This window comes from Pavona decussata, unplaced genomic scaffold (assembly GCF_977016875.1).
Source record: "Pavona decussata unplaced genomic scaffold, jaPavDecu1.1 SCAFFOLD_3, whole genome shotgun sequence".
Classification (NCBI taxonomy): domain Eukaryota; kingdom Metazoa; phylum Cnidaria; class Anthozoa; order Scleractinia; family Agariciidae; genus Pavona; species Pavona decussata.
Window position 1 is genome coordinate 1,754,817 of NW_028145427.1, and position 24,799 is coordinate 1,779,615.

At 40.3% G+C, this 24,799-nt stretch overlaps 2 protein-coding genes and 1 pseudogene across 3 annotated transcripts; 1 reads left to right on the forward strand and 2 right to left on the reverse strand.

Annotated features, from left to right (window-relative positions):
• Positions 1 to 2,525: 2,525 nt before the first annotated feature.
• Positions 2,526 to 6,340, reverse strand: LOC146489824 (galactosylceramide sulfotransferase-like; annotated as a pseudogene). The gene is made up of 2 exons (XR_014863211.1): positions 6,186 to 6,340; positions 2,526 to 3,765 (listed from the first exon to the last, which is right to left on the reverse strand). The product of XR_014863211.1 is annotated as a galactosylceramide sulfotransferase-like (transcript).
• A 2,872-nt stretch (positions 6,341 to 9,212) lies between these two features.
• LOC146489825 (cytochrome P450 10-like) lies at positions 9,213 to 18,744 on the reverse strand. The gene is made up of 8 exons (XM_085102954.1): positions 18,235 to 18,744; positions 15,170 to 15,360; positions 13,864 to 14,240; positions 12,794 to 12,960; positions 11,663 to 11,741; positions 10,740 to 10,902; positions 10,155 to 10,198; positions 9,213 to 9,800 (listed from the first exon to the last, which is right to left on the reverse strand). The coding sequence occupies exons 1-8, from the start codon at positions 18,678 to 18,680 to the stop codon at positions 9,696 to 9,698; spliced, it is 1,572 nt and encodes a 523-aa protein (XP_084959080.1). The 5' UTR covers positions 18,681 to 18,744; the 3' UTR covers positions 9,213 to 9,695.
• A 1,558-nt stretch (positions 18,745 to 20,302) lies between these two features.
• LOC146489826 (galactosylceramide sulfotransferase-like) lies at positions 20,303 to 23,906 on the forward strand. Its single transcript, XM_085103136.1, has 2 exons — positions 20,303 to 20,455; positions 22,493 to 23,906. The coding sequence occupies exons 1-2, from the start codon at positions 20,328 to 20,330 to the stop codon at positions 23,613 to 23,615; spliced, it is 1,251 nt and encodes a 416-aa protein (XP_084959262.1). The 5' UTR covers positions 20,303 to 20,327; the 3' UTR covers positions 23,616 to 23,906.
• The last annotated feature ends 893 nt before the right edge of the window (positions 23,907 to 24,799 follow it).

Below are 24,799 nucleotides of genomic sequence, written 5' to 3' on the forward strand. Positions count from 1 at the left end.
TACCCGACCGAAACCTAGACACGTCATGCCCTGCGGGCATTCCGTGTAAAAATCGTGATTGGCTCATTTCATACTTTCGGTATTAGTCTCCTCACAAAAAAAGGCGGTCAACCCCGAATTTTTTCAACATGGCGTCCCGCAACGAGAAGGGGTTCTACAAACGATTGCAAAGCTTTTCCGCTACAGACAAGTGGAAACGGCTTTGCAATCGCCCGTGAAAAGAACACCGCCAAGAACAGATGTTAATGAAGTAGAGTATATCTTGGGAAAGAGGAAGCGAAAGGTAGGTCAATTTCCATTTATGTTTTCGTTTACTGTAAAGTTGAATCACTCGCTTTTTACAGTGCAGCTCAAAGATAAGCGAACTCTTAGCATACGCGTACCGAACGCAAGTAATACGCGTTTGCGTATGTTGTCATACGCGTATGTCCTGCCTTTATTATTCATTGCCATACCTTTGCTCAAGTATGTGGCATTGTCTTGCACAACAAAAGAAACGGTATTAAGCAAAAGCGACAGCCCGCAAGCAGGAAATTCGCATATTAAATATGAAAACGTAAATGACGACTACGATCCAACGTATTTAGAACCTTACTTTGACAAACTCGAAATGACATGAACACATCATGGTGGCGTATTTCGAAGCTTGCTCGCTTCGCAAATTCAATGATAAAAAACCTTATTACCGCTTGCTCTTTTTTGCTAAACTGATTCTTTAAGAAAAGAAATATAGTTTATGAATTAACATTACTTTCTGGAAGAGAGTTAACAACAAACTTCACGCTCGCTTTGCCGCTACCGCTACTGAACAAGCTCGAAGATCAAGAACGGCGGCATCCTTGAAAGCTATCGTATTTCGAAACTTGGCTCGCTTTGCAAAGGTGATTGACAATCAGTCGATTAATTTTTCTTTTTCTTAAACGTATTTCGATGATGCGCCGATCATTTTAAGATAATTTGATTTTTCTGCAAGGGAAAGGGTTTTTTTTAGCACACGTCAGCGTGAGTGAATTGGGAAATGTTTATCTTCTGTAGCGTCATGGCAAGTACTGAAAGAACGATATCTCCGGTTCTGTGCGGCCCAATTCACTGATTCAAACGGTAAAATGCTCTCTCTTCATAGACAAAACAAACTTTTTGTGATGCGCAACCATAATTATTTGATTTTTCTGCAAAGAAAAGTCTTTTTTTGCACCCGCCAGCGTGAGTCCATCAGGATCTTGACAATCTGCGAGCCAGCGAGCCATGCGAGGCAGACGTGCGAGGCACTCAGGTTAGCCTAAAAAACACTCTGGTTAGCCTAAAAAGCACTCCGGTTAGCCTAAATAGCACTCAGGTTAGCTTAAGTAGCTCCCCGGTGAGCTTAACGGTTAGCATTTATCTTGGGGGTTGTTCATGCCTCGCAAGCCTCGCAGGTTTTGTTCTTGTCTCGCACGTCTGCCTCGCACCGGCCTGACGCACGTTCGGGCTCGCGGGGCTCGCATGCGACGCGCGTTTGGCTCGCTGGCTCGCCGGCTCGCACATTGGCAACACTCGTTCATTATGAAATGTTATTAGGGCATCACGGAGAGTAATTAAGTAAGTAAAAGAACTTTTTTAGACAGGGTGGCCCAATCAGCTACGGGGCTGTTATCCTGAGGGGCCCTGTATACACCTAAAATAATTATTATTATGGTATGAGAAAAAAATTACAATATATATGACTCAAACACTTTTGGGTTAAAATATCATAGGATAGAATAAATAAATAAAAACATTTGCACACTAAGAAAAAAATCTAGTATGCAAAATCGTGTTTCATCATTAGTCGCTTAAAAGCCTCCAAGGACGCTGCCCGTTTGTCTGTTTCAGGTAACGAATTAAATAAAATCGCTCCGGAGTATCTAAAAGTTCTCTTCCCGAGGCTAAGTTTGGGTCTTGAAGGATGAATGTCTTCACGCCGACGTGTATTGTAACTATGGAAACTGTGGTTTCTATTAAAATAATCAGAAAGATACTGGGGCACTAAATCATTAAGACATTTGAAGACTAAGATAGATTCTGTTCAGTCCAATTCACTGATTCAAACGGTAAAATGCTCTCTCTTCATAGACAAGATTTTCCTTCGAAGTTTCTGTGGTGCGCCGATCACATTTATTTGATTTTTCTGTAAGGAAAAGTTTTTTTTTTGCACACGCCAGCGTGAGATTATTGTGAAATGTTTATTGTCTTCTAGAGCGCTACGGCAAGAAGTAAAATAAAAAGCAGTCTATGACTACATGTGGCTACTGCTTTATTTTTGTAGAATATTGCAGTAAAAAAGCAATGTTGTATAAAATTCACAGGGGTGAATGGACAGCTCTAGTCAGTGCCAAATTTGTGCAACGTAATTTGATCGTGTTGTAACATGAGCGAATTTGGTATGCGCTGGAGGATTTCGGTTTGTTTACACTTTTATACACAGGGGACAGTAATAGATATGGTTTCGCTCTCGCATGGTGAAGAAATTCCGTGAATCAACACACACAGATAAACAGACAATAAGCTTTCTTAATTGAACTATTTATTCAGACAGACCTGTGTTCACGCTTGAAAAGCAAATTCGTTCAATCACGACTTAAAATTTCACAAACCAAAACGTTATATATTTAAATTATAAATAAATCATGAAGTATTTTCATTATAAAATGTCCATTTCGTTTGCAGAAATATCAACATCCTCTTGTCGTTTGATCAATTTTTCGCGAAAATAGTTCATATATGGAACTTCGTTCATGATCATTTTGGCGCAAATTTCATTCATTTCTTTTGAGATACTTGTTTTGACTGCATAACCCCGAATTGAATGGACTCGTCAGAAATTCTCCTTCCTGTAAACACGTTTTTTCCACGGATTCCTTTTCTTTTCGAAAGAGTGCCAGATCTTTATAAAAGTCCGATCCTTCCTGTTTTATCATTTCCCACAGAGTCTGATTGAAAACATCGTACAAAAAGACGTCTTCCGAATTCCACTTCTGAATCAGCTTCCTTGTACGACTTGTAATATTCTGTTTTTCTTTGTCCGTCCTTTCGTTTTGTTTAAAATATAAAATATCCTCAGTTTTCCAACAGAATCGTCGCTTTAGGAGCACAAGGGACTCATCATAGTATTCCATGAGCATTACAAGGTCGAATTCTTGTTGAAGAAAACGAACGTAGTTTCGCATCGCAATGCGATTCCTGTGGTATTTTGTGTCAAGTCCAAGATCAAATAACATTGGGTTTTTGAGCAGATTAAAATAACCAGACCCGTTTCCTTTCTTCAAATAAAATTCTGCATTTTGAAGAAAACTCTCGAAGGTTGGCGTAACATTTTGTAATTCCTGAAAGCGCTTGCCAAATTGATAATAGTTGAAAACAGATTCAAATTGTTTAGTTGGTTCCCTAAGCAACGTAATGTAGCGAGTTGTTCCCTTTGGAAAAAGCCAGTGCATTGGAGCCTTGTTGAATCTGGCGTGATTAGAAAGAATATTTGGTGCTCGGCCGATAGGCATTGTGTAATTAAGTAAAAACCGATGAGGCCAGTTAAAATGGTTTCCTTCAACAGGCAACGTAAACAGCAAATCCCTGCTATCACCATAACGATTTAAGATATTAGTCACTGTACTTGATCCTGTCTTATGAACCTTGAGGAACAGAATGTTGTTCACTGGCTTGCATGCAGCTGGCCTACCATCTTTTGACGGTCGCAAAACCTTGCCGGAATTCCACTTTGAGCCTCCTTCACAGTCGCAAACGTTTCTTGGTCTATTAAAAAGAGAAGGAGAGAGGATAGTACATAAAACTGCTCAGTTGCCAAATTACCCTCCTTCTTATGGTCTCCCTCGCAGCCATTCTCTGTCTCGTCACTCAACGCTCCTCCCTGCAAACGGCTGTTAAAATTCGAACCACATCCCTTTCCCATTGGTGGTTTTTACCTCACACATCGTCACGCAAGTAAAAACTTAAAATCCTCAACCATTCAATAGATAAAGTCAACAAATTGATATGTTGTAGAAGAGTGATTACATAAACAAAGTGTGAAAGCCACAGGGCAGTGCGGTATCTCATAATCAAGTTATTCGAGAAAATGTACCACGGAAATTTCAGAGTTTAGTATGGGACGACACCAACAATTGGCGGCCGGAAACCAGCGAAAACATCTGGAGTTTACCTTGGCTATTTCGAAGCCTTTCTCCTCTCTGCTGAACTTTCACACATTGATATAAACGCTGCTGTTTCATGAAAAAAAAAAAAAAAAAAACGATGCAAATCGATGTTTTCATGTACGTGACATGTTTAGAGCAGCAATCCTTCTGTCACGCAGTGCGCGAAAAATCTAAAATTCAAACTGCTCTATTTTCAAAACTGAAAGAATGCTATCCTGCTGAAAACAAGCAAGCCGATGGAAATTTATGTTTTCTTTCGTGTGATGAAGATAAAAGCCCAAAATTGTGGGGAGGAGCGTTGCGTGAAGAGACACAAAACGGCTGCGAGGGAGACTATCCTTCCTACTAATTATCTTTTGAGCGCTCAATGACGGTGGAGTGAATGGGTTGGGTGTTATCGAAGACAAGCCACTTATTACTGAGTTGACGTAAGCATCTGAAAGCGAAGAAGATACTGACACGTTAGATGCTACGCCGGTATCTTCGCTGTTTAATACCCTATAGCTTGTCGATCACGATAACAACCATGTCTCAGGAAATTAACTGGCACAAAGCTCATACTAGGTCCGGATCACCGGTTTCTAGTTCAGGCCCTACTTTGTGTACGTATCACCGTGTATAATATCCAATTTGTTACAAAACAAATAAATATTCTTCGTTCCAATCATATACCTGCCGACTTTTTCTGACTTGTACGGCGTGAGATTTTTATCCTGGGAGTGCCAGGATTTTCGAAGACGACACGACTATATCCGAAGATTTCCGAAGACGTTCCGAATAATAAGCAAGAATGGCAATCAAAGAAATCAAATTGAGACAAAAACGAAACAAAAGGAAAAAGAAAATTAAAGAAAAGGAACCTAACTCGAACTTGACTCGGGCTCGAAGTTGACCCGTGCAACGAGTCACTGACGAGTAAACTCGTCAAAGTAGCTTCAGTTTATACCTCTTCGTACTCAAGTGCCATGACGCAAAATTTGCATGTCACTATCCAAACTCTATATTCAATCTCTCGTTTTTAAGGGAAAGGATGCTATGAAAGTCAACGCCATTTCTGAAATATTATTTGGTGATGCAATGAGCTGGACAGCTACGGAACTAAACGGATAAAGTTTCTTTTAGCCAGTATTTTACTCAGATTTTCTAGTTAGGTTTCGTTTCAATTCACCGATCAGTAGTTTGGTCAAGTAATGCTAAGCAAAAAGCAAACACACCAAGCTAATGAAATACCTACCTAGTGGTTAAGGCCCTGACTGAAGCTATAGAACAGTTTTCAAAATTATTAATAAGATGTTTTTAAGCAGCCACTGTGAATCACCCGGCACTGTTGACAACGACATGATTTCAAAATCACGCTTAGCTTTGCGAATCCTTTCCGGTTTCTCAGAGTTAGTTATCGCTTAATATGTTTTAGAAGCAACCTTAAAGTCCACTCGAAAGCACAATATATCTAGCCGTTGTGGTTCGTTTGCCCATAAAAACTGACCTCATGCTCTTTGCACTGACACTCGGCGTTGCTTTTCAGACGACAGCTTAGAAATGAACCAAGTGGCATAACACACATTTAGAGTCTCCCAATTGTAACTTCTGGTTACTCGGAAATATTGTCGCAGCCGTAGCAGCAGGGACCAATGACGATGTCAACATCAACAAAATTGAAAATATAAATTCACGTTACTTGAACTACTTCTCGGTTATTCCAACTTGTCTAAAATGTGACCGAAGTATCCAAGCACAACAGAACTGCGATGAACGACGACAGTTCAAGTCAACAAAGGGAATGGAAATTTTACCGTCGGCGTTGAACACACGTTCTCCATGAACCCATTGAATTTGGTCATTTCGATTTACGACAATTTTTGCAGAACACGTACCTAAACGAAATGTACCATTGTTTCTCACAGTAAATCGTACAGCGAGCTTTTTGACGTTCTCATTGTGCCGTGACGCCGTACGTAGTTAAAGCTTCTTAACCTTCGTGTTCTCAGACTCCTTGCCCAGATAAAATATCGTACTTACTGAACTCCCCGACCAACTGCTTTCTCCACCCAGCAAAAGGAAACCAACAGTGTGGTGAAGACGGTTATCGAAATGAAAATATAAAACGCCACGTTTTTGGCACGGACCGATTCGAGGTTGCAAGCCATGACAAACAAAACAGACTTTTCCTGACAAAATGCGGAAGTTTTGGGCTATTTATCATGCGCGAACTTGATAACTCATTATCATACTCATTACGTCAACGCATTGTGCAGAGAAGGTTATAAGGTAACCGCTTTGTAAACTATTTCAAGTGCATGGCTAGTCAAACAGATGAATTCAATAGGAATGTACGTGCAAAATGTTAGCGCACTCTGAGAATTCTATTTCCTTGTATGATAAGCTGACTTTCTATTGACTCTGTCGAAAATGTGAAGCGGGTTGGCTGTTTGATTCACTGGTTTTAAAGAATTCTACATCACGCTCATTGTGCGTCTTATCCGATGTTTTCTTTTACAGCACTAAATATTCATTTCTGATCTGTCAAACTGTGATGAGTCTAGTTAACGCCAGGGGCAGTAATTTATTTTAGGTAGCTAAAGGGAATGTGCTCTTAAGATTGAGCGGTTAAATTTTTTATTTTTATTTTTACTTTAGCAATAATGCGAAAAAGTACTTCGATGAACAAAACAAGAAACTTTGATATAACTATGGTGATATTTTCACACAACGGTAGCGATACAGGCTCAGTATCTATTCTGAGTCAACACTTTCAATATTGCTTTCAGACGAGTATGTACAATTCACTTGTCCAATCAGCCGTCTATTCTAAATCAACATCTTCGATGTCACTCAAAAAAAAAAAAATCTTCGATGTCACACAAAGCTCTCAAACATAGGACGTTGAAGAAAGCAACGTACAATTCAGAACAAGCTAGGGACTGGTAAACGCACATTGTTCAGTCCCAGGATCTTCGCCATACCGCCATTATTAATATTGCGAGACCCTGGTGACGAGCCAGTGAAGCCTTGGAGTGCCCCCTCAAACCAAACACCCCTTCCCCACAACCCTCTCCTGCCAGAGAGGACTGAAAAAGTGCCTAGTGATAAGTAAACGTAAATGAAGACAACAGATATTTAAATCGTAGGAATATCGCCTTTTAGTATAATTACTCAGGTGATTATAGAGATTCTGTCGATCTGATTGGTCGAGGATTGCGTCATATCCTACTATAATCACCTCGCGCGAGGTGATTATAGCGGGAGCACTAACTTTCAAAATGGCCGCTTAGCGATTTGCTGACGTTTCTGAAAAAGAAGTAAAAAGGATGAAAGAGAATGTAATTCCGAAAGGCACCAAAGATGCAGCTAAGTCCAAGGTGATACTTTTCGAAGGCAAGATATGAAAATTTTGCTAATTGTAATAAAAAAAAACCCTTGTAAATTGCATGTTGTCGATGTCGATGACTTAAAATGAAGACAACAAATTAAGTTAAATTCGAGCAAGATTATCTTTATCAACAGAATGATTTCACAAACAAATCGAGTTTAAGACAGAATTTGAAAGCATGAAAGTAAACAAGATGATTAAATGTCTCTCTAAGTTTTACGTTTCAGTGACGAGAAACGAAAACAGTTCAGTTTTATAATCTGAAAACTAGTTTGTTGTCGGTTCGAGCGGCTCTCGACCACCATCCAAAGTCACCGCCTCACAACAAAATATTTTCATCTGCATGTGACAACCGTGTACTAGTTTAGTGAAGCCAATAAATGACTTAATTCCTACCTGAAGCAGCTTATCTGCGAGGGCAATTTATAAACGTCCGTTAACCGGCGAAGCCATCATGTCAACAAGAAATTGTGCAATAACATGCTATCGCTAACACTTGTGGTCCCGGCTCGAGTTTTACACCAAATAGCCTGGTTCATCTCCATCTATTTTGGTAAACGGGTCGGAGAAACCCAACATTCATTGGCAGAAGTCAGTGCTTCGTCTCAATGATGCGGCAGTTAAAGAATACTGACATTCTGCTTGAGGCCGTGTGCAGTTTATCGATTGCGCGTGTGATTTCGATTGAGCATGTGATCGACAGACTGCGCGGCAGACTGTTCATTGACACGTGACGATTTGAAACAAACAAACAAAATCGACATTTCTCGGACGGTACTTGTTTTTCTCTGATAATCACCTGAGTAATTATACTAAAACAATTATTCGCCTCAGGCTCGGTAAATATTGGTGAATATTCCCCTCAACTTTGTCGCGGGGAATATTCACCAATATTTACTTCGCTTCGGCGAATAATTGTTAAATACTTAGCCGACGAGGCTAAAATCATGCAGGGGATTGAGTAGGATAATTGTTTTAGTTAAGTATTCAACACATTGATAAAAAGCACAGTTTAATAGAGCTTTTCTGCAATAAAACTGTTCTTTGTTCTCAATGTGTTGTATAATAAAACAATTATCCTCCACAGTCTTGCGGAATATTCCCTAATTTTACGTATCAGGCAATATTCTTCGCGATTTGGCAGGATAATCGTTAAATTTACGTATTTTCGTGTGTCAGAGAGAATGTAACAAATAAAGACCATGAATAATCCTTTATTTCACCACGGAGTCCTATTTCACAATTACAGTGTTCTTCCTAGGAGCCGTGCTTAACTAAAAACTACTAATCATATGTATAGTTATCCACGTTTACTGGGGAAGATGTGGTGCAAGTCTTCTACGGGCCCCGAGGACTTTCGTCACCTTGCTCACGACCTCGGAAATGTGTGTTTTTCTTTAGGTGAGAGTTTCAGAAAGTTTAATACCAAGACATTTATAAGTCATGACCCTGTCTATTTTTTGTCAATCAAGACTGATTTTCGGTTGACTTGGAATACATGAAACTTTGTGCTGTATCCCAATAAACATACCCTTCGTCTACTAAGATTGTTCGCACTCAGCCATTGTTTCATCCTCGCAGACCCAGGGGCAGTTAGTCGGGTAGCTAAACTTTCACCCACGAAAATCCCCTGCTACCCGACTAACTGCCCCTGGGTCTCCGAGGATGCCATTGTTTCAGTTCTACAACGGAAACATTTTGGTCTTGGTCATTAGCTCCGTATGTGAGGATAGTATTATCCGCATACATCCGGTCAACTGGAATATTCCTTGTGTCTACGACTCTGTTTATAAGACATACGTCAGTGAGACAGCAGTTAAGTGTATCGATAATTTGTGGCTGAGTCGTGCCGGCATATCATCAATACCATCTGACCTCGCAGATGGTAGAACTACCAAAAATTTCAAATCGACTGAGATATCAAATTGACGCACGATACCATCTCGAGCTTTTCTGTGTTTTGTGAACAATATGTTCATACATCAAAAGCGGGCGGAATCGCCCCCCCCCCCCCCCCCAAATACCCCTCGGTTTAGGTGCGTGGTACGGACGGTTCGCAGGAAATTATAGTCAAGTTTACAAGTGATGTGCTGTAGCTTGTGTTTCGTCTTTCTCAGCTATGTATATAATACAACATAACGAGAAGCTCTCAAGATCACCTAGCGATCTACAAATCTTAGTTCGACCGGTTTGTCTGGCACCAGAAGCGATGTTATGGTTGGCTGTACTTCGTTCAGGGACTCAAGCCAGAAGTTTTGGGACACCTGAAATAAGAAACATGCAATTTAGTTTGTCACGAGAAAGCTTCCTACAAAATATCACAGTCCTCAGTGACAGTTAAACCGTGACCTTCCACACACTTGGTGGATGCTACATTCACTGAGGTAAAGGGAGATTTGAGACAATCTCCGTAGCTTCACTCCGTTCATACATTTTCAACTTTTGCTACGCAGTTTTAAGTTATCCAGAGAATTTTGAAAACGACCAGAAAAAAGAGAAGATTTTTATAGCATCAGAGAGAGAGAATGAATTTCTACCCTTAACTAAACTGTTTGCTACGTTCAACGCTAGATTACCCTGACAATTTTTCCAGGCATTAAACATATTGGAAACCCTACCTGCGATAGAAGGAGATGCATCTCTAATTCAGCCACACGGCGCCCTGCGCGACGAAAGAAAAGGTCAAGCAACATCAGTTAAATATATCAAATGTGTTGCAGTGTAAAACTTAAGAACATTCATACACTGAAGCTTATGATCAGAGGTTATTTCCGCAGCATATGAGTTAGGAGATTTTGATTGATTGATTGATTGATTGATTGATTGATTGATTGATTGATTGATTGATTGATCGATCAATCGATCGGTCGGTTGGTCGGTTGACTGACTGACTGACTGACTGACTGATTGATTGATTGATTGATTCCAACTTTTTAATTGAAGTTCGGTTTACCAACTGAAGGATACAAAACGTACGCGGAACGTTGTGTATATATATATGTGCTCAACTGTGATATAGAGGTTGCTATAGCGACAAAGCATATCAGAGATACATGATCTAGTGTCAAAGTTCATCGTTGTTTTTCAATTTCGTTCATTTATCTTTTCATTTGACTTGAAAAAACTGCACGGTTAACTTAAACCTGAGCGGTATATGACAACTGTTGCTCCCGACGTGTATACCTGTCCATCCATTCACTTACCTAGGCACATTCTGGTGCCAAATCCAAAGGGAAGCGAGGCAAAGGCATGATATGGGGACTTGTGTGTATCATCCCTCAGCCACCGCTCAGGTTTGTACTCCAGTGGGTCATCAAACAGCTTTGGATCACGACCCATCACATACAGCGGAATACGAATCATTGTCTGTGAACGAAAGGTAAACAGCTGATCTCTTAACGCGGCTAGTACCCCTACATTTTAGTGATTTTTTCAAAAAGCCGGTAAAAGGGGGCCGGGTATTGCTACTTCGCCATGAGTAGAATGCCTGTGTAAAGCACTAACCAACTGAACCCCGCCACCGGTGATCAGCCTTAACCATTATTTTTTACCCTGGGACCTGGAGGATTTTCTTGCGCAGTCTTCAGTTCCGGCCAAAATCGCCTTCGCGCGAAATCTGAAGCCAATTGCGACCAAATTGTTTAATTTCAGCTCTGCCCCAGAGGTGTTTTTGCCGCTCGTTGCGTTGGCCTCCGACCGATCACGCTTCTTCCCCATGACGAGTGCGACAAGAACCTCTGGTTTCCCAGGAAAGTCATTTGAAGGGATTGCACAAAATTGCGTGAAACTAAACGAAACCGTACACACAAGAGCACTAACACCTTGAAATTGTGTATAACTTCTCCGTTTTCAAATAAAAACGAATGCAATATCCCAGGCCTCAACACTCAGTTTGAATCTGCCTCTCCGAAACATGAAAGTGTATGTAATTTTTACGAACTGACCACGTTTCGCTTTGCTTGCTGTTAGCACTGTCAATTAAATGACTGTAGAGTTGTAATTGAACAAAACCACAGTAGTTGCAAATAAAACAGCCAAATATTCCCATTTATGAGATTTGAATTCAGCTACACCAAGAGAGGATCAAGGGGTCAAATTCCAGTTCATGAAGCCAAGGTTGACTTACATTTGGTGGTATGCAATAGCCTTGAATGACAACTTCTTCTGAGAGATAGCGAGCATTTTCTTGGGCCACTGGATACAACCTACGGGAAAGAAGGTTATTTTTAAGATTGGGCATACAACAGTGGATACTCCATAACATAGTTGGACACCTTATGATGTTAAACCAACGGAGAGTGTATTTCAAACGTCAAGTCATTTGCGTCATATCTCCTATATCTATATCTACTACACAAACGAGGGCGAGCTAACGCAAATGGTAATTTTAAACTTATTTCAGATAGTTAGCCATGGCAACAAATGGCGGTTGACCGTTTTCAAATCAGTGCTTAGGCCTAAATAGTACAGATCAGTGTTTTGTAACCCCAAAACGTTTTGCCCAAATGGAGCTCTATTCTCTCAGTTTTAGTTCACTACCAAACAAATTAGCTTGTGTTCTCCTCCACGTCTGGACCATCAGGATCAAGAATACTACATTCTGTAAACATCATGAGGTGTCCAACCCTACAATGTATTTTGAACTACTCATGCTAGGAACAACCATACAATAATGCACTAATTTGAAAACTTCGACTTCTGTATACTTTATTGACCTCTACTTTCTACGAATTGTTTGCCAGAAACAGTAAACAAGCGTACGAAATCTTAAATTGAATGACACGTCGCCGGAACCTGTCCCGGCCTCAATTCGAACCAATCAGAGTGCTGGCATGAGACACTCACTAAGGGCGCTCTCCATTTGTCAGAACTGGCCAGCCAGTTCAATCATTTCGCAAACGGAATGCATCAATTTGAACGACAGTTAAAAAAAAAATTGCTTCAAAATGGCGCACACTACCCTCAGAATGTGCCATTTTGAAGAATTCTCGATTAATCAGTCCCATCAAATTGATACACTCCATTTACAAACGGATCCGTCTGGCAGGCCAGTTCCGACATGAGTCTCTCTAAGAGAGCCTTATGTCGCCAAGAGCAAATTTTGGTCTGCGCAACAAATGCGGCGGGGCGAGATCCCTGTCTATGAAAAATCGTTTTGTGCGAGGCAAACAATCTGGAGACACCAATTGAAACGCCAGTAAGCAAGTAAGCCTAAGAAACTTCCCAGTTCTATATGTCTAAGGCAAGTTACACGTACCTTAAGCTCTCCTTGATACACCCTCTTAGCAACGGCATTTTCTGTAACTTCTCCAGCGTTGGACGTTCCCCTGGTTTAAGAACTGAGCTAACTTCCTCGTACAGCTGTTTCTGTACGTTGGGGTTTCTTGCAAGCGAATACAAGGTCCACAGGATGGTGTTTGAGGTCTGCAAAGCAAACAAAAGATTTCAATGACTACAGACTTGGGCATCATCAGTCCAACATTTTAAACATTTTAACATTATTTTTATTGAACTCTCGCTGTCTTGAAATCCGTATCCGTTTGAACAGTGACGCGTATGAAAGAGCGAAAGGGTACAATAAGCCTTTCGTACTCCTGAAATGCTATGGAATAGTATCGCTGGATTAAATAAAGGACGCATTTAATTTGCAAATTTTTCTTATAGACCCTTATGGAATCTTTTGTGCGCCTGTAGAGGGACCGGCGTCTGCAATATGGTTCTTTCCTCGAGAAATAGATGATTTTCACCAAACTTGAATCGCATATTGCATTATTCTATTTCAATAATCGGGAGTGTTTTGGTTTGGCTATTCCCGAATAAACCGACCCAAGTTTCGAGCAAATCGGATAAAATAAATGGGATTTCCCGTGGCTTCTACAGGGTGGCTCTTTCATCCAATGCTTCCAGGTCGAATTGGAATTTGGGAAGTTTGGCTTTTGCGGACGGAGGAAAACTGGAGAACCCGGAGAAAAACCCTCGAAGCAGGGACGAGAACCAACAACAAACTCAACCTACATATAGACCTTTTTTCATAAATGGCGGCCGATTTATTATTCTTTTCAATATATGTTGATTAGCCCTACTAACCTCATTTCAGAGTAAAAATTCTTTTTAATTTTGCACATGCTGACGAGGCTAGTAGGACTAATTTTCATGAAAACAAAAGAATAATTTATCGGCCGCCATTTATGAAAAAGGTCTATGGCGTCAACAGCAAGAATCGAACCCAGACCACATTGATGGGAGGCGAGTGCTCTCCCCACTACGTCGACAATTGTTCTCAAATTTCACCAACTATGATCTATTGCTAAGTTCATTACACCATACCGTTTCTACTGCAGCCATCAATATTTCCACCAAGTTTGCTGTTATTTCTTTGGAACTGATGTCATCTCTGCGGACTAGAAATGTCAAGAACTCTGCCGCATCTTCGTCCTGAATGTCTCCATTTTCAAGTTTTTCTTGTATTTCTCTCATCTTTTTCACGATGCACATGTCGCCAAAGTTGTAAAGGACATCCATACAATCATAGAACTCCTGGATTGACTTTAATCTGTAGAACTTGTCAATCCAAACAGGAATGACGAAAACCTTTAACGCAACTATGAACAACTTGTTTACGGCTTCGATAAACTTGGCAGCTTCCTCTGAAGGAGACTTCTTAAAGGTGCCAAACCTTGTTTCAAACAGGACTGTTCCAATTGCTGCAACAGAAATCAATATGGCTATAAAAGTAGTTTTATACTGAGAAAAGCTACAAAAAAAAAATGTGCCTGTCGACTGAATTTAAACGTAAGCCAATTAACATATAGCTGAGAAAACTGAATGACAGCGGGATCATGATAAGGTTGGCTTGAGCTCATACCATGGTAAGAACGCTGTAATATACGGTTGTAATGCATCTAATTGGCAACGCTCGGCTGGATTTTATACTTTGGGAAAATAAAAAAAAGATCACAATTTGACTCGCATCTCACCCCAGCAGAGGTTCAATGAGGAGTTAGAATGGACCCGCTGTGCAAGGCGAGTACAGGTTCACCAGAGACAAGATTGGTCAAGGAAGCCTCTCTATCTTCCTTTGAGCTCAAAACTGTCACTTCTCCAAGTGGATTATTTCCGGCCGAAATCTCCGTTTGCGCCTGTGCAGAGGAGAGAGAGACCATGTGGCATGGTTTATCGGGTATCACGATCCTCTCTCGCCATTTTAACCGCTGAGCGCAACGACACATTAGTGATGTCTAAACATATAACCAATCAGGCATCAAGGAGTTGTGTTCAGGGAGCAATAGGGTGGACCAGAGATAAAATAAACAATGGGGTGAGTTAAGAATTCAGAGGAGTGGATAGGGGATCAGTGAGGAGAGAGACGGGAACAAGGGATCAGAAGCCGACTCACGTGTCACCTACGTCGACGCCGACGTAGGAAACACGTGACCCGAAATGGCTTGACCGAGACAAAGACAAAGAGGCCTAGGAACAAGGCAACGTGAATTCATACACTGAACGTCTTTCACGTTACCCTGATGTGATTTATATATCGCATATTGCCCCTTATATGAAATGTGATTTACAAAAATCAAATGCACTTTTTCAGGCTTTCTTTTCGCAACTGCCACAGTTGTGTTCAACTCACATTCCAAAGACCATTTGAAGAGTTCCTGTTGTAAGCCAGGGACAATTCCATCAGTGCCACGAGTTTCTTTCACCTGAGTCAGCAGATCAGTGCCAACCTCATTCAACTGCTGTGCATATTCACCAACAACTCTGGGTTTCAACATCTTCATGTTCAAGATACGGCGAACCTTGTACCATTCTTCACCTCGCCTAGTACATACAACAAATTAGAAGGTTTAGCAGATACAACACGTACTTTCTTCAACTGTGTTTATCTAACTGTACTTTCATGCAACTTAACTGAACTTCACAATGGGATGATGCACTACAGTACATGAAACATTGCGCATGCGCACGCTGTGTACTTACTGGAATGGAATGGATATCACAAAAATATCAATAGATTTACAGTATGCTACATGTGTTGAACTTTATCCTGAAAGCGGGAATCATTCTATGATTGCTCTTTGTAATGAACTCAACATCCCTAACTTGCTTAATGGTTCAATAAATATTGTTTTAGAATCTTTTCGCAAGTACGAGGTGACTACCGGGCTACAGTTATTATAAGGGTAACTTTAAATGCTGAAGAAAAATCATGACTGAAAGACTCATGCAGCTTCATTTTTGTGCTATCCCATTTCAGATCAAAGTGTTGTGTTACTCTGGACCTTTTTTCTTGAATTAAAGTAAATATGGAATGGCCCCAGTATTGATTAGTTATATAATTATAGCAAATATTAGCTGCAAGACTCTAACTGTTAATTATACAACCCTGGTTACAACATGCCATACTGATGCTAAATTATACCAGCTAGTCTTGATTTTAAATGGGGCTACATGTAATTTATACGAGGTTACAATACAATACAATACTTTATTGACACTCCCCATAGGGGTTTTTCAGTAACAATTTGCAATGAACTTTATGAAATTATCATATTCAAGACTGAAATAAAAGTTAAGATCTGTACATAAATAAATATTAAGAATGAGAATTGATTTAAGTAATTAAAAACTTATAGCTCAAAACTGGTGACAGGGTAGCTCATCGTAAAAAGTCTTTTACAAGATGCTTTCTTAAATTACGCTTAAAAAACTGTTCGAAGCACTGGCTAAGCTTAATTTCAGGTGGTAAATTATTCCATATATTAACAATTCTTCAATTCAATTGTACTGTCTTGAGACAATGCTGGCTCCATTAATATTTCTACAGGGTGGTCCAAGGGTTTCACAGGCTGGGCCTCAGTAAATTTACAGCTCTCCTATTGATATCAACCATTTTGCTCGCGTTTTGCTGCGTGTACATGTACAGTTGTAGAAAAGAGTTTAATTGCTCCCATCCCTCCCCTCTCTCTAGGTTAGTATTGGAAAGTATTTAATTTTCCACTGAATATTCAGTGAGACAGTGCCTGGGTGGTTGCCGCTCACAGGGTTGTCATGGTTACCTTTTGTGGCTCCCCCACAGACTTTGCAGACACCTTTCCCACACTCTTCTATTGGTGATGAGTTTTAAACCATGCCTCACTGTACTGTCCATGTTCATTTATGTTACAGTACATGTACACATGTATGTTGCAAATTCCTCTGCCTTGAGGTCTACACAGGAAATTCTTAGCTGTTTCAGACCTTGAAAATGATCTACTTAATGATCTCTCCTGGGTTGTGACCCAACAGTTACCATTAACTTAATTATGAGAGAGACAAATACAGGGCTGGCTATCAACAGTAATACAGTACCTAACGAGCAAATTAAAGCAAAATACTGAAAACAGTGTCTCCTGTGTTCCCAGATCTTTTAGTCGCCTTTTAATAACTAGGTATATTTGCATCAGTTTATACAGTATGATAAAAATTATGTTCGGATGCCTTAGCTGAAAATTTAAGTCCCAGAAATTTTTAGGAAACAGAATCTTATTACCCAAATTTAGATGATCTAGCTGTTGTTGGCTTTATGAAAATGCTAGCTAACCTTACTTCACATTTTAGCAAAGTAGGGGTATAGAATGGTCCTTGAAAAATACTGGGTCTCGACAAATTTTCGGCGGGTCTCGAGATCTCGGCGTCTCAAACTGGAGTCTCGGAATCTCGAGCTTGAAAAACTAAAACGGGTCTCGGAATCTCGCATTTTGAAATTTGAATCTCGGAGTCTCGCAAACCAAGCGAAAATTAAGTCTGAATTAACCGTCCTGAACTGACAACAAATAATAATCTTGAAAAACGGCTTAACATCGCAATCGCTTCTGTAGCTTCTGTGAAACATGTAAGCTTGGATAAATTCTGCTCGTAAATTGCCGCACCAGCTTTTCGGCAGTGTTAGTAAAAAACACGTTTTGCATCGCGACGTCTCGGGCTCGGATTTAGAAAAAGTAGTTGAGTCTTGGTCTCGGATTTTAAATGAAGGTCTCGGCGTCTCGGCGGGTCTCGGATTTTACCATTCTATACCCCTCAAAGTATTTGCCACCTGAAAACAAGAGAGTATTAGTTTTCCAGTGGATCACTATAGATTTTCTTTTTAACTAAATCCAACTTTCCAGTGGGATTAAGACCTTCTGAAAAGGTGTCCATGGAAATGAACTAGTGCCCCTGCAGGGTATTTTAACAGTATAAGTGTGTATTGTTCTAATTCCATATCTCAAGTTTTCTGCTACTGTTCCTTTCTTATACACGCATCACCGCAAGTCTTAAGATTTTCCACCATTCCCTATTCGTATATCCCACCATTCCTTACTTTACGTTTTGGGTGATGTATTCCGTCATTCCGCCAATCCACCCTCATATTCCACCATTCCATCCTTCCAAAGAACAGGCTCAGGAGAGAAAGTTGTGAAGAGATATACAGTCGAACCGCGTTTACTACAAACGTGAGATCGATTATGTTCTCTTGAAAAATCAGTGCATAATGCAAAATAATTCTGGCCTTTGATGCTAACGCAAATAAAACTACTCAATTGTACTGAGAGATTGAAAACAGCGAGCAGCAAATATTAAGGTAAACATAGTAACGTGGTATCATCTCTAAAGTTTTTGTTCGTTTTTCCCATGTTTATTATACAAGGTAAGCAGATATTAAAGCAGACTTACAAGCTGAACACTCCCTGCCCTTGGTTCCTATCCTCCTTGTATTTCATCCAGAGAGGGAACAGAGGTTCTCGTGTAGGATACTTTCCTTCGTTTCGAAACAAAAACTGCACGTCGTCAGGATTCGAGATCGTCACCGTTTCGTAATTCATGATTTTCTCTCGATAAATATCTCCATATTGTTGAACTCGCTGCTGCTGTATCACATGCATCTTTCTGTATCCTCGCACCCCATCTCCTTGATCACGGACATAGTCGAGAAGGGTTCCAATCGCAGGCAAACCTTTCGGACCGGGAATTTCGTCGAACGACTTCACTTGCACAGCTTCTACAGCTTGCGTTTGTGCTGAACGGATGGGAATCTGTCTGCATAATTTTATAGGCTCTTTGCGTTTATAGATCCTCTGAAAAGCTGCTGATGATCGGACTGCAAACCTAAATTGAGACATCGCGACAACACAAGCTGTCACAACAAGAGCTTGGCCGAGGAGACCTGGTACCGATCCCAAACAGACACCGGAAATGATGGAAAAAGTAAATCGTGGATCTGCTCACGTGGATTTTCAGCCTCGTTCCCAGTATTCTCTACCATGGAAAAGAGGTCAGGCTTTGTGAAGTTTGAACACAGGTAACGCAAGCTGTGTACTTTGTAATTTGAGTGTCACGATGAGTGTAACGCAATGGCGTAAATTATAAGGGTTTGTATGGGAGTTTTGGAGTTTTGGAATCGAAAATAAAGGGCATGAATTGAACAAAAATGGCGTACCTTGTCTCCTTGATATCTTGCCAGTGTTTGTGTACCGTATTTTAGCCATTTCAGCGCGATTCGGTGGGTTTTAGGTTCGCCGTTTTCCTCGTGCCTGTATATGGCACATTCATCCCCATTCTCTCTCAAATGTCTATAACCGCACAACGATTGCGCTTTTAATTCGGCGCACTCTGGGCTCAGAAGCCTTGCGTATGGTACGCGTATGCGAAGTTCGCTTATCTTTGAGCTGCACTGTAAAAAGCAAGTGATTCAACTTTACAGTAACCGAAAACCGCTTCCTCTTTCCCAAGATATACCCTACTTCAAAAACATCTGTTCTTGGCGGTCTCCTTTTCACGGGCGATTGCAAAGCTTTCCACTTGTCTGTAGTGGAAAAGCTTTGCAGTCGTTTGTAGAACCCCTACGCCATGTTGATTTAGAATAGACGGCTGATTGGACAAGCTAATTGTACATAGTTCGTCTGTAACCGAAAACCGCTTCCTCTTTCCCAAGATATACCCTACTTCATAAACATCTGTTCTTGGCGGTCTTCTTTTCACGGGCGATTGCAAAGCTTTCCACTTGTCTGTAGTGAAAAAGCTTTGCAATCGTTTGTAGAACCCCTCCTCGTGGCGGGACGCCATGTTGATTTAGAATAGACGGCTGATTGGACAAGCTAATTGTACATAGTTCGTCTGAAAGCAATATTGAAGGTGTTAAGTTAGTATAGATACTAAGCCTGTATCGCTACAGTTGTATCAAAGTATCACCATAGTTATATCAAAGTTTCTTGTTTTCAGTTTTCATCGAAGTTCTTTTTCGCATTGTTGCTAAAGTGAAAATAAAAATAAATAAAAAATTTAACCGCTCAATCTCTAATACTTAAGAGCACATTCACTTTAGCTACCTAAATTAAATTACTGCCCCTGGCGGTAACTAGAATCATCACAGTTTGACAGATCAGAAATGAATATTTAGCGCTGCAAAAGAAAACATCGGATAAGACGCACAGTGAGCGTGATGTAGAATTCTTATAAAACCAGTGAGCCAAACAACCAACCTTCACCGTTTTCGACGGTCACTAGAAAGTATAAGGAAATAGAATTCTCAGAGTGAGCTGCTGAAATCCTGCACGTATATTCCACCTGCTATTGACTTTATCTGTTTGACTAGCCATGCATTTAAAATAGTTTTCAAAGTGGTTACCTTGTAACCATCTGTACACAATGCGTTGATCATGACGTTGCAATAATGAATCAGTATGATAATAAGTTATCAAGTTAAACCACGCATGATAAATAACCAAAAACTTCCGCAATTTTGTCAGGAGAAGCCTGTTTTGTTTGTCATGGCTTGCAATCTCGAATCGGTCCGTGCCAAAAACGTGGCGTTTTATATTTTCATTTCGATAACCGTCTTCACCACACTGTTGGTTTCCTTTTGCTGGGTGAACCAAGCATTTGGTCGGGGAGTTCAGTAAGTACGATATTTTATCTGGGCAGGGAGTCTGAGAACACGAAGGTTAAGAAGCTTCTTTAACTAAGGCGACGGCACAATGAGAATGTCAAAAAGCTCGCTGTACGATTTACTGTGAGAAACACTGTTACATTTTGTTTAGGTACGTGTTCTGCAAAAATTGTCGTGAATCGAAATGACCAAATTCAATAGTTTTTTAGAGAACGCGTGCTCAGCGCCAACGGTAAAGTTTTCACTCGAACTTGATCGCCTCCGGTTCATAGCAGTAGTTTTCCTGGATACTTTAGTGGTCACATTGTACATGTTGAACGAGTTGCAATAATCGCAAAGTAGTTCAAGAAACGTGAATTTATATTTTCAATTTTGTTGATGTCGACGCCGCTGCTGCTAAGGCTACGATAATATTGCCGAGTAAGCAGAAGTTTTAAATGGCAGACTCTAAATGTGTGTTAGTACCGCTTTATTCATTCCTAAGCTGTGGTCTGAAAAGCAACGAGTGTCAGTGCAAAGACCATGAGGTCAGTTTTTATGAGCAAACGAACCATAACGGCTTATTCATGTGTGAGTGGACTTTAAGGTTGCTTGTAAAACATATTCAGAGATAAGTAACTCTGAGAAACCGGAAAGGAATTCGCAAAGCTAAGCGTGGTTTTGAAATCATGTCGTTGTCAACTGAGTGCCGGGTGATCCGCAGTGGCAGCTTAAAAACATCTTATTGATAATTTTGAAAACAGTTCTTTAGCTTCAGGACCGTAACCACCGTGTACGTATTTCAGTAGCTTGCTGTGTTACCTTTTTCTCAGCATTTCTTGACCAAACTCACTGATCAGTGAATTGAAACGAAAGCTTGTCGTGCCCTGAAAAGCACCCAACTAGAAAATCTAAGTAAAATACTAGCTTAAAGAAACTTGACCCGTTTAGTTCTTTAGCTGTCTAGCTCATTGCATCACCAAATAATATTTTAGAAATGCCGTTGACTTTCATAGCATCATTTCCCCTGAAAGCAAGAGATTGAATATAGAGTTTGGAAAGTGACATGCAAATTTTGCGTCATGGCACTTGAGCACGAAGAGGTATATTAAACTGAAGCTACTTTGATGAGTTTACTCGTCAGTGACTCGTTGTACGAGTCAACTTCGAGCCCGAGTCAAGTTCGAGTCACGTTCCGTTTCTTTAATTTTCTTTTTCCTTTTGTTCCGTTTTTGTCTTAATTTGATTTCTTTGATTGCGATTTTTGCTTTGAAAATGACTGATGTGCCAACTGCTGTTCGAAGCATTAAACATGAAAAAGGTATTTTCCTTTTCACCACTTTCTCGAGAGTTCATTGTTGGTTGCAAATTAATGCCATTCCTCAGTCTTTCTTGCCATCTATACTTTTCCTGAAAGGGTTTGTCCTGCGTTGTTGTTGACTAAAGCTTCAGTCACTATGACTTTTGAAGCCCATGGAGTGGGAAAATAAAAACATAGCCGTACACATTTTTCCTGGGTGTCCTGTGGACGCAACAAGATTGCGTTTGAGACAGGCCGGCGAGCCGTCCTTTTTGTCAGTCATGGAAATGGAATCTCTGCTTCAGGTGTATGCAGCTCAAGTCTTAATCTTCTTCGTTTTTTTTTTTTTTTTTTTTGAAGAAGAAGAAGAAGAAGAAAAAGAAGCTACTTCTTCATCATGATGTTTACGGCAAGTGTGTAGGTGCCGCAACGGCTTGTCACGCGCTGGGCTGGAGGGGTTTTTGAACTGAAGTTGACCAGACACTATCAGGTCATAAATAGGGTATCAAATTTTTGGTCAGGTCATAAATAGGGTAGGGAAAATCGCAGATTTTGGTCATAAATAGGGTAAGGGTTTTGGAAAGCGGGCCGCACAACCCTATTTGATTTGTTTGGGAGTATCCCCCCTCCCCCCCCCCCCCCCCCATCCCCGTAACACCTTACCAATTTACTCCACCATGATTAAGCGCTCAAAAAATAATTAATAGGAAGGGGGTAATTTGGCAACTGAGCAGTTATATGTACTATCCTCTCTCCGTCTCTTTTAGACCAAGAAACGTTTGTGACTGTAAAGGAAGTTCAAAGTGGAATTCCGACAAGGTTTTGCGACCGTCAAAAGATGGTAGGCCAGCTGCATGCAAGCCAGTGAACAATATTCTGTTCCTCAAGGTTCATAAGACAGGATCAAGTACAGTGACTAATATCTTAAATCGTTATGGTGATAGCAGGGATTTGTTGTTTGCATTGCCTGTTAAAGGGAATCGGCATTTTAGCTGGCCTCATCGGTTTTTACTTAATTACACAATGCCTATCGGCCAAGCACCAAATATCCTTTCTAATCACGCCAGATTCAACAAGGCTCCAATGCACTGGCTTTTTCCAAAGGGGACAGCTCGCTACATCACGTTGCTCAGGGAACCAACTAAACAATTTGAATCTGTTTTCAACTATTATCAATTTGGCAAGCGCTTTCAGGAATTACAAAATGTTACGCCAACCTTCGAGAGTTTTCTTCAAAATGCAGAATTTTATTTGAAGAAAGGAAACGGGTCTGGTTATTTTAATCTGCTCAAAAACCCAATGTTATTTGATCTTGGACTTGACACAAAATACCACAGGAATCGCATTGCGATGCGAAACTACGTCCGTTTTCTTCAACAAGAATTCGACCTTGTAATGCTCATGGAATACTATGATGAGTCACTTGTGCTCCTAAAGCGACGTTTTTGTTGGAAAACTGAGGATATTTTATATTTTAAAGTAAACGAAAGGACGGACAAAGAAAAGCAGAATATTAGAAGTCATACAAAGAAGCTGATTCAGGAGTGGAATTCGGAAGACGTCTTTTTGTACGATGTTTTCAATCAGACTCTGTGGGAAATGATAAAACAGGAAGGATCGGACTTTTATAAAGATCTGGCGCTCTTCCGAAAAGAAAAGGAATCCATGGAAAAAACGTGTTTACAGGAAGGAGAATTTCTGACGAGTCCATTCAAAGGAAAACAGGTTCGGGGTTATGCAGTCAAAACAAGTATCTCAAAAGAAATGAGTGAAATTTGCGCCAAAATGATCATGAACGAAGTTCCGTATATGAACTATCTTCGCGAGAAATTGATCAAACGACAAGAGGATGTTGATATCTCTGCAAACCAAATGGACTTTTTACAATGAAAATACTGCATGATTTATTTATAATTTAATTATATAACGTTTTGGTTTTTGATATTTTAGGTCGTGATCTCTCCTGCTGAATATGAATGTCAGCGACATTTTGAGAATAAATAGTACGTGGAAAAAAAATGTTTTCTTTGATGTCCACAACGGAAGGTGATGACGTTATATCACGTGGGAATTATGTCATAATTGTCATTCGGCGGCTCCAGCTCCTAGTCAAGAGCGCCTGTCCCAGATAAATTTCTGTAAAAGTCATGAAGTTTGATGGCGCTCTGTGCTAAAATACCCCCCCCCCCCCCCAAAAAAAAAAAAGTTAGAAACATTCAAATACGGCGTGGGCAGAATCCTCGATTACTAGTTCGGATGCCCTACCACTGAGCTACAGGAGACTCGTGGGAGCTAAGACCATCAAACTAGGTTCATGGTACAAACATCCTGTATACTGCTAGGATTGGAATGTCAATGAGTGGCATATGCGCAATGAAAGGAAATGTTTTGTAATATTTTAAGGCTGGTGAACAAATGAGAATGATGTATTATTCAGTATTGACACAGGCACACTAAGAGAAAGAAAGTGTAGTACCAAGTACCCATCTGCCTGAGGTTGTCATTTAGTCAGGAAGTGGCAAACAACAGTAGCAATCTATAATAATACCGAATAACGTCCCGTTGAGTAAAATTTTGTTTCTTGTTTTGAGCTTGCTTTTAATGCGAAATAGTTAAGGCATAATTTATACGTCCCATTTTGAGAACAAGTCATTATGAAAGATCACAGAAATCGAACCAAAACATTCTTATTAATAAACACATGATCTACTTAGAACAATGGCACCGAAGTGGAATTACTTATATTAACGACTTACTCAATGAAGACCTTAGTTTCTTATCGTACGATATATTTCAACAAACTTTTCATCTAAAAGTTCCTTTCACTACCTATTATGGTTTAATAAACGCCATTCCACCGAGTTGGAAACGATTTTCAAATCCACAAGAACACCAATTGAAAATGAAAACGTGTTACAGGAACCCTCTCGAGCTCTGCCCAAAAATATTACCACCCGCCCTGTTTATACAGCAATAATAGATCACTATTTTCAACCTCCAACTGCTGAACCAAGATTATTACGCTATGGTTTCTCCAAAGATTGCCTAAAAATTGTTCATAACCTCCCCTTTGT